The following is a 9,742-nucleotide window of genomic DNA, read 5'->3' as shown; positions in this document are numbered from 1 at the left end:
CTCTTTTCTCTCTCCCGCCCAGAAAATGTTCATTCCTCCAAGCCAGTACAACCCAAGTGTTGGGGCGGGGGGGGGGGGGCGCGGGGGAGGCAGGCTCCTTCACTAATTCATACTCAAGAGTAAATGGTTGATGGGGCCTGCCAGAACCTGCCAATTAACCTGCATCCGATTGGTAGAGAATGGAAATGTGTGTCAGCCAGACCATGGTCCTGACCCTGCCCGAACATTAGAGTCACCTGAGGGTTTTTGCAGCACGCCTGCGAAGGCCCACCCAGATTATATTCACATGGTGGGGAGGGGGCACGGGGGGGCAATGACATGGGATCAATAGTTTTAAAAGCTCCCCAAGTATTTGATGTCCAGCCAGGCCGAGAAGCACTGAGTCAGGGGAAGGTGTATGCGGTGGAGGGGCAGGGGGAGGCCTGGGGGAGCTGTTCTTTCACCAGGACTGCTCAGCTTCCTGTGCTGACCATCCCACCACCTCTATCAGCACCCCATCCATCCATCCGTCCATCCGTCCATTCACTCCCCAGTATTCATGGAGCACCGACTCAGTGCCAGGCCCTGCCCAGGGCCCTGAAGGACACAGCGGGGACTGAGACAGACCTCATGGGCTTATGTCCTGCTGGGAGGGGCCTGATCGGCAGTACAGCTGGAGTGCTGCGAAGGCCCCTCCAGCAGGGCGCTCGGCCCAGGCAGTAGGGAGCTGTACACAGAGCACTCAGCCAGCGGGAACTGCACGTGCAAATGCCCGGGGCCAGGAGCCTGACAAGGGCAGGGTGGCTGGGACACGGTGGGAACTGTCTGAACTGAGGACAGGGAGGAAGTGAGGGCCTTAGGCGCCTGAGAACTGGCTTCCTCTCTCCTCAGACTCGGAGGGGCCATGGGGAGATGCTGGGCCCACGTGTTCAGCAGGACTGGATGTTCCTGGAACGAGCACTTTCATGGCGTGCACCGAGTTCCAGGAGCTCTGCCTGGCCCTCGGATCTGCTCCCGGGTCTGTGCACCTCTGCTGGACCCGAGTTCTGATAGTGAGGCCATGGAGGAGGAGGAGGAGGAGGAGGAGGAGGAGGAGGAGGAGGAGGAGGGCAAGGGTCACCTCACCCCATGATGTGGGTGCCCATGTGTCAATGCAGATTGCGAGGGCCCCTTCTTAGCTGGTGGGGAACCGCTCCCGCTGCGGGGTGGAGACTGGGCACTGGGGTGGGGGGGGGGGGCACAGGGGGAAGGAGGCTCCACAGGGTCCGTGTGAGAGTCCCATCTGACAGATTCTAAAACTGAGGCAAAAAGACCGAAGCTCCAAGCCAGGACTTCACCCAGACCCTCTGCCCCAAAGGCAGGGACCTCACGCTCCTGCTCCCGGAGTCCTTCCTGTGGGTGCCCGTCCCTGCCCCAGGCCCCCTCTCCTCTCACAAGGCCCACAGCACAGACTGGGAGCCACTAGCAGCCTATTGTCTTCTGGGTGAGAGAGGCCACAGATGAGGGCCCCGCTTCCCCGCCCCCCTCCTCCACCCAGGCTCCTCTGTGGAGCGGGTTCCCAGGAGCAGGGAGGGGAGCCAGATGGGCGGGGCCGCCCAGGCAGGAAGTGTGGGGGCTGCAGTGAGGCTGCTGTCCCCTCCGTCCCTTCTGCCCACTTCCCTCTTGGGATTCCCAGGGAAGGCGGTGGCCAGCGGAGCTGGGGGTGAAGCCCCCCCTTTCTGAACTGGGGCTTTCCTACCTCACAGCTCTGGGGTCGGGGCATTTCCCTCCCTGCAGTCAAGCCCCACCTGCCACCCCCACTGGGAGGGGCCGAGGGGATTTCTCTCCAAGCCCAGGACTGAGGTCATCCAGCCCCCCAACCTCCACCACAAACACACACACACACACACACATGCACACACATACACAGAGACACACATACACACACAGAGAGACACACATACACACACACAGAGAGAGACACATACACACACATACACACACACACAGAGACACACACAGAGACACACACAGAGACACACATATACACATACATGCACACAGAGAGAGAGAGACACATACACACACATGCACACACATACACACACAGAGAGACACACAGAGACACACATATACACATACATGCACACAGAGAGAGAGAGACATACACACACATGCACACACATACACACACAGAGAGACACACACAGAGACACACATGCACACACATACACAGACACACACACACACATACATTCAGATGCCTAACAAACTAGGCCACTCGGAAGGAGCCCCAGAGCCCAGCAGAGGCAGTGCAGTCCCCACAATGCCCGCACTGCCTCTTAGCAGCCAGATGTGGCCTAGAAGCTTCCTTGTCCTCCCCAAATGTCAACTGTGTCTGTAAGGTGGGGCTCAAAGGTGAGGCTCCGGCATGTAGGACAGGGAGTCGGGGAGTCGAGGCCCTTGGAGAGCTGGCCGTGCTGGAGCTGAGCCAGAGCCTGCTCAGTCCAGGACCCCCAGTCCCCAGGACCCTCAGCCTCCAGAACCCCCAGCCCCCAGGACCCCCAGCCCCCAGGACCCCCAGCTCCCAGGACTCCCACCTCCCAGGACCCCCAGCCCCGAGGACCCCCAGCTCCCAGGATCCCCAGCCCCCAGGACCCCCAGCTCCCAGGATCCCCACCTCCCAGGACCCCCATCCCCCAGGAGCCCCAGCTCCCAGGATCCCCAACCCCCAAGAACCCCAGACCCCAGGATCCCACCTCCCAGGACCCCCAGCCCTCAGGACCCCCAGCTCCCAGGACTCCCACCTCCCAGGACCCCCAGCTCCCAGGACTCCCACCTCCCAGGATCCCCAGACCCCAGGACCCCGAGCCCCCAGGACCCCCAGCCCCCAGGACCCCCAGCCCCTAGCCCCCTCACTCCAGGGGATCATCAAGGTAGGGACGGGGCTCCCAACAGGGTGTACGTGAGCCCCCCAACCCCAAGCTGCCCTGAGATGCTCGGAACCCCTGCAGGAGGCGCCTGCTCTCCTCTTTCCATCGCTCTGTCTGAGGGAACAGCCTGCAGGGAGCAGGGCTGAGGACAGTGCTGCTTGGAAAAGCCGCCCAGCAGACGTGGGCTGGGGGCTGTCCTGGCTACTGCAGGCTTTGTCCCGGGAGCCTGTTAGAAAGGCGATGGCAGCCCCACCTGCCGGGTCAGAGCCTGCACCTAGGGAAGGTCCCCGGCCCACGGCCCACGTGCACACCCACGTGCGGCAGCTGCTCGAGGAGGAAGTGTAAGCGGGCACTAAGGGTGGGGAGGGACTCAGGCGACAGAAGCTGCCCAGCCACTGGGCGCCTCATTCACCGCAGCCACAGGGCCACGTGACCCGCCCTGCAGGCTTGCAGGGACACGGGACCAGCTCGCTGCCCTCCTGTGTTCAGACCACTGTCACTCCCACCCAAGGGGCCCCTTGGACCCCCGCCCCAGCGGGACATGCCTCTGGCACCTCCTGGGTAGATACGCTGCCCCCAGGGGACCCCATGCCTCTGCCGGCTATGGGACTGCCAGCTCCCCTCCTGGCCCAGAACCTTCCATCTACACGCCCAGAGGCTGCCCCTGGGACCCAGGGAGGCTCCACAGCAGAGTCCTGCCCACCCCGGCCTGGTGGGGGTCCCCCTGGCTGTCATCATTCCCGGATTGTCGGGTCCTCCCTGCTCATCCTCTGGGCCTCCCAGGATCCTGGGACGGCTGATGGGATGGATGGCAATGAGCTTCAAGGTTAAAACCAGGCAGCCAAGCCCCAGGGCCCAGGGTGCAGGGGAGAGTGCCACTGTGGGCGGGGCCCCGCACTGAGTCACCAGGGTGGCACCCGGACTGAAGGTTTGTGAACAGAGGGTGGGGCATTTTAGGAAGCGGGCTAATGTGCCCTGCCCCAGGCCAGTGGGGAGCCAGAGCCCCTCGCCTGCCCCCACACCCTCGGACCCCATCATCCCTTAGCCTCCCTGCTCCCCGGTGCCCAACGCCTCCTTCGTGCAGGGCCCTGGCCAGGCGCCCTGAGGGAGGTTTGCGGCCCAGGACTGTCCTGCTGGCCGGGCGGGGCCTGAACCTGGGCCGCGCATCCTGTTTCCCGAGTGGCGCCCACCATGTCTCCTGCTTCCAGGTGGGGGCCTTGGGGGGCCTCAGGGGGTACCACCGAGCCGGGTCAGTGGCTGCCCCATGAGTCAGTTAATAAGTGAATCATTGACAGACCCCGGATGTCGGGTCATGTGTGGGCAGACAACCATGGATTGTCGTAGAAACATCTAGAACAGAAACACAGGCCTCTGAGTGTTAGAATGCAACAAGGAGCCCTCCCCCGCCCCGCCCCCCCCCCCCCCCCGAGCCTCCAGTGGACGCGTGCAATCCCAGCTTAACCAGAGGTACTGTCACCACCACGGAGCACAGGGGCAGCTGGTCTTGCGGGCGTTCATCAGGTGCATCACAAGCCGCTCACTTTTATTTATCACAAATTCAAGGGCTCACAGAATTCTCTCACAGAGGGACCGTCGGAGTCTTTCCCTCCACCTCACAGCTGGTGGTTTCAACCCCAGTCTCTCTGGCCAGTAGCTGAGCCGGGCTCCCACTCCAGGCCTCCTCCCTCTGGCTCTACGTTTGTGAGCCTCAGTTTCTCCATCTTTAAAATGGGCTGGTGTCTGTCCTGCCGACTTCAGGGGCTTCCTTTGAGGAACAAGCACAATGGTGGGCATGAGGGGTCCCGGCAGGTGAGGGCCGTATAACTCAGGGGTGTCAGTCTAGTTGTGGGTGAAATAGTGACCCCCAAAAGACATGTCTAAGTTCCAAACCCCAGAACCTGCAAATGTGACCTTATTTGGTAGAAGGGCCTTTGCCGATGTGATGAAGGTAGGGATGGAGATGAGATCGTCCTGGACTGAATCCAATGGCTGGTTTCCTTATAAGAGAAGAACCACAGAGACACATGCCCAGGAAGGCCTGTGGCCATGGAGGCGGAGACAGCAGTGATGCTGCCACAAGCCAAGGATGCCGGAAGCACCGGGAGTGGGAAGAGGCAGGAAGGACCCTCCCCTGGCACCCTCAGAGGGAACCTGGCCCTGCCCACACCTTGATTTCAGATTTATTTGAAGCAGCCAAGGGTGTGCTCATGTGCTCCAGCCACCCCGGGCACCAGTGCAACCTGCAGGGTGAGGGCTGCCCATCCCAGGAAACAGGAGGCCCTGCAGCCTCGGGCACTGGCAGTCAGAGAGTGAGGCGGACTCAGGAGACAGCTGGGCATCACAGGCAGGCCGCCCCGGAGGCCACGTGTCCTCAGACTCTGCGTTGAACTTGGATTTTCACAGGAAGCAGCCAAGGAGAAGCAGCCCCTGCAGGTCCCTGGGAGCGAGCCCGGGCGTGGGTCCTCCACACGGACCTGCACGGTGACCCCCAACATCGGTCGTGATCAGCATCAGAAGAATCAGCCTCCAGCCCCTCCAAAAACTGCCCTCCCTTCCAGCGCCATCTGCAAGCCATGGCCAGGCCAGCCCCGGCCTCAGCATTCCTGCAGACATGCCCGCAGGTGGAACTGGGTTCCTCCCCCACCTGGTCCTCCAGGTCGGATTGGTCTCCCAGCCCGACGCAGCCTGCAAGTCCACCCTCAATGCCAGCAGGGCTCTGTCTGAAGGAAACCTGTGCTTTTGAGCCACTTTTTGTTTAATCGATTTCTGGCTCCTGGTGGGTAAAGGCAAAGTGCTCCCTGGCTCCTGACAGCTCCTCACAATGCCCAGTGCCCCTGCTTCTCACTGCCCCTCCTTCCTGGTGACCTTGGGGTGCCCCGGAGCATGCAGCCCCACCCACTCTCTTGCCAGCACCAGCATCAGGAGGTAACCAGGGCTCTGAGCACCACAAAGAATGTCAGGTCCCTGGAAGCACCTGACATGAACGCTCTGCAGAGAAACGGGTAGGAGACCTCTGTGTGTGACTGTCCTTTCAGTTCAAGTACAAACCTCACACGTAAGGAAGCCAGTGCAATGAGAGGCAGGAAATAGAGCCTAGAGCTGGCCTTGGCTGTGGAAGGCATGTGTGTGCATGTGTGTGCATTGCGTGCGCGTGTTGCTGTGTGTGTACACGTGTGCATGTGTGTTGTGCTTTGCATGTCTATGTGTTTGAGTGTGCGTGTGAGCTACGTGTGTTAGGCATGTGCATATGTGCAGATCTTCCATTCTGCTGTTTCCCTGACAGTAGCCTGCACACCGGGTGTGGGGCCCACCACCTCCCTGCCCCTACAACTCCATCCCCGATCCTGAGGGAAATCCCACAACAGCAGAACCTCCCTCCTGGCACCACAGGCTGGGGAGCCTTGACGGGGTCACGTGGGGTCTGCAGTCTTTGACCCTGAGTGGGGCTCACAGAATTCAAGGGCTCACAGAATTATCTCACAACGGGATCATCGGAGTCCTTCCCTTCACCTCACAGCTGGTGGTTTCAACCCCACTCTATCTGGCGAGTAGCTGAGCCAGGCTCCCACTCCAGGCCTGAGTGGGGCTCCCCTTTTCATGCTCCCCTATCATGAAGGCAGAGGTGGGTGTTGAGAGACAGGCCTGCCCCACAGAGGAGGCTGCCCTGCCCTGAGGATGTCTGTCCTGCCCCTCAGCGCCCGGCTCCTTTCCCTTTTTAACTGCATCTAACACCTGTGCACAGCCTCTGGGTCTCAGCCCGCTCCCAGGCAACACATGCAACATCTGGCTGGCAGGGCCTTTGACCCGGGACACTGCTGCCTGTGTCAGGCTCTCGAGCTGCTGCCAGGGCTGATTCCTGCCCTGCCCTGCCCTGCCCTGCCCTGCCCCACACAGGCCTCTGTGGACAGGACAGACCGGAAGCTGCTCTGCGCCTTCCTGGGAGAGAGAGGCCAGGGGAGCCCGGAGGCCGGTGGCAGGGGGCGCTGCTGTACTCCGTCCTCCGGCACAGGGACCCTGGGGGGCCCTAGCACAATGCTCATCTGCCAGAAGGAACTTCTCCTTTTTCAAATGATTTTACAAACAAGTAAATGGGACAAAAACTGCTTATTGTAAAGAAATACCACTGGCTCCCTGTGTGGCTCTCTGTGTCTCCCTGTTCCAGTCTCCCAGGGCTAGACCCCACTCCCCGGGGTCAGGGTGCGTCTCCCAGATTCTGCATCTCCAGCTAAGCCACAGCAAGCAGGGCCTCTGCAGATGTGTGTTGCACTGCTTCCCACGTGAAGGTGACCTTAGTGACAAGCTCAATGTCTGCTGCTTTCCTGGACTCCTTGGCCAAGGATATGACTCTGCTGCCACCTGGTGGTGAGAGTTAGAATCGCATGTGATCATCTGTGGGCTGGACACCCACTAGAGAGGGTCCATCCATCACCCTCGTGAACTGGACAGGATGGCAATCTGATCCTCAGAAGGGTTCATAACCCTTCCCGAGATCACACACAGACCAGGACTACCCTGGCTTCCTCAGTGCCTCCTGACTAACAGGTTAAGGGTGACACCTAATACTCACCAGGGAGGGGTTGAGTCCTGCCTTGGGGTCAGGCAGATGGGGTGGGTCCTGGCCAGGCCATCACCGGTTGGGACACCAGACAAGGGACTCAGCTCCAAAACCTGAATCTCCCCACTAACAATGGAGCCCCTTACCAGCTTCTGGGTGGGCTGGATGGGGGCCACCAGGCTCCAATGTGGTTGGCACAGCACCTGGCACACAGTAGGTGCTCAGTGAATGCTTTTCCTGCTACTGCTGCTTAAGGTGGAAACCAGGGCCCATGAGGGGGTGTGGTTATTCTTGCTCCACAACCACGTGACTGCATTCAAGTCTCATCTTGGGTGGGAGGGGAGGGTGACCCTGGGATCAGAGAGGCAGCTTCAGAGAGACCTCTCCCTGGTCATTCCTGTGCCCAGGGAGGCGGCCACTGCTGTTCCAGAACCTCCCAAGGTTGCCTGGCCACAGGCATCACCTGGGGAATTAAGAGCACAGACTCCTGGCCTCCAGCCCTGACACTTCCATCTGGGGGGTCTGGGTGGAGCCTGGGAATCTATGTTTATAAAGCACTCTGGGAGGGTCGCAAAGGCCAGCAGTTTTGGGGGACACTGGCCACCCTCATCTTTTTGTAGTGGGAACAGCCAGGTACCCAAGAGGGGGTGGGGCCTGGCTCTGGTGGCCCAGGACTGTCTGGGGTGCCCCTGAGGGGAGAGTGACTAGAGATGGATGAGGTGAGGGTGAGGGAGGGCCGGCCAGCAGAGACCCGGCAGCAGCAGGTGTGCAGGCTCTGAACCCGCCCAGGTGATGCGCTCCAGGTCCCACCAGGTGGACTACGTGACCTGGAAGGAGAAGGGGAGGGAGCAGAGTGTCCTCTGGGTTCTTCCTGCAACAGCCCTGAGGACTGATGCTGGGCAGGAACGTCTGATGGTGTCAGACCCCCCCCCCCTCCCCCGGAGCTGGAAGAGCCAATATGTGGGTCTGAGGAAATTGGGGAGCCTTCCAGAATTGGGGGCTCTCTCGATCCCCTGCCTGGGCTGGGCCCTGGCACGCCCTGCAAATCCCCAAGGAGCATGATCCAGGATTCTGAGAGCCTAGCGCCACTGTCACCAGCAGGCCCGCCCAGCCGAAAGCAGTGTCTTCAGGCCGCAGTAGTCAGCTCAGCCCCTGAACAAATACACAGGCGGGGCCTCAAACAGCAGACGTGTATGGCCTCACAGTCTGGAAGCTAGAAGTAGAGGTCAAGGTGTCTGCAGGGCTGGTTTCCCTGAGGCCTCTCGCCTTCACTTGCTCTTGGCTGTTGCCTCCCTGTGTCCTCACCTGGTCATACCTCTGTGTGTGTCCTAATCTATTCTTTTTTTTTTTTTTTTTTTGGAAGGCCACTGACTCTATTGATTTAAAAAACTATATGGACAGTGACTGTTTTGCCAAAAGAGAAGCCAGACGTCATTAAACAGACCAGGGGTGAGGGTAGGGGCCAGAAATCCACTCAGAAAAGCTGATTATCGACCGGAAATGGGCAGGGGAAAGAGGAGGGAGATGCATGCAAGAGTGAGAATTCCAAAAAAGTTGAAATGGTGAGGGGAGAGAACTCCCCCAGAGACCTGGACATCGGTGGTGAGCAGACAGCAATCGCTTCCTTGGTAGAGGACAAGGGAGTAGCCCCCACTCAGCTGCAAACTCTGAAGACTCAAGGCTGGTGTTAGGGACAGGGGGCTCCCCAGAGAGCATCACAAGAAGGCGTCACACCACTCTCAGAGGCTCCCAAAGCAGTCCCGGGACTGCTTGGCATTGGCGCCACATGTGTCCTTGAGCCATTCCCGGAAGAGGTCTTTGTCTTTCTTTAGCACCAGAAACTGGCCAACGACCACATAAGCCTTGTCAAAGCCCCTTTCCTCCAGCTTCTTGCCCAGGACTTCGCCGATCCCGGCCAGGCTCCCCACTGGCTTTTCCCCCATGGCCTCTGCCACGAAGTCTCGGTGCTTTTGGGAGGTTGTCATCTTGATCAGGATTAATCGGCAGTTCCAGCTCCGGTAACGGCTCCTCCCGCCGCCGCCGCCGGCCCTAATCTCTTATAGGGACACCCGTCCTGTTGGAATAGGTCCACCTAGTGACCTTCATTTAACCTGAACCATCTCCAAATACAGCCACACCCTGAGGTGTTAGGGTTTCAACTGGGGGACACAGCTCAGCCCACGACAAGGCCTAAGCAAGAACTGCAGTGACCACAAGGCCACGGGCCTCTAAGGACAGCTCAGTTATGGCTGCAGCCGGACCCAACAGGACCCCAACCTCCTACTTTTGGTTCAGT

General features: G+C 60.0%; 1 protein-coding gene across 1 annotated transcript; it reads right to left on the bottom strand.

The window, feature by feature from the left end:
* Window positions 1–9,185: 9,185 nt before the first annotated feature.
* Window positions 9,186–9,451, bottom strand: LOC308516394 (barrier-to-autointegration factor-like; the record flags this gene model as incomplete). The annotated part of the gene is made up of 1 exon (XM_081087337.1): window positions 9,186–9,451. The coding sequence occupies exon 1, from the start codon at window positions 9,429–9,431 to the stop codon at window positions 9,186–9,188; it is 246 nt and encodes an 81-aa protein (XP_080943463.1). The 5' UTR covers window positions 9,432–9,451.
* Window positions 9,452–9,742: the final 291 nt, after the last annotated feature.

Source organism: Myotis nattereri, assembly GCF_964212035.1.
Source record: "Myotis nattereri genome assembly, chromosome: 3".
Taxonomy (NCBI): Eukaryota; Metazoa; Chordata; class Mammalia; order Chiroptera; family Vespertilionidae; genus Myotis; species Myotis nattereri.
Note: the sequence above shows the minus strand (reverse complement) of the source record. Positions and strands in the feature narration are given on the sequence as shown.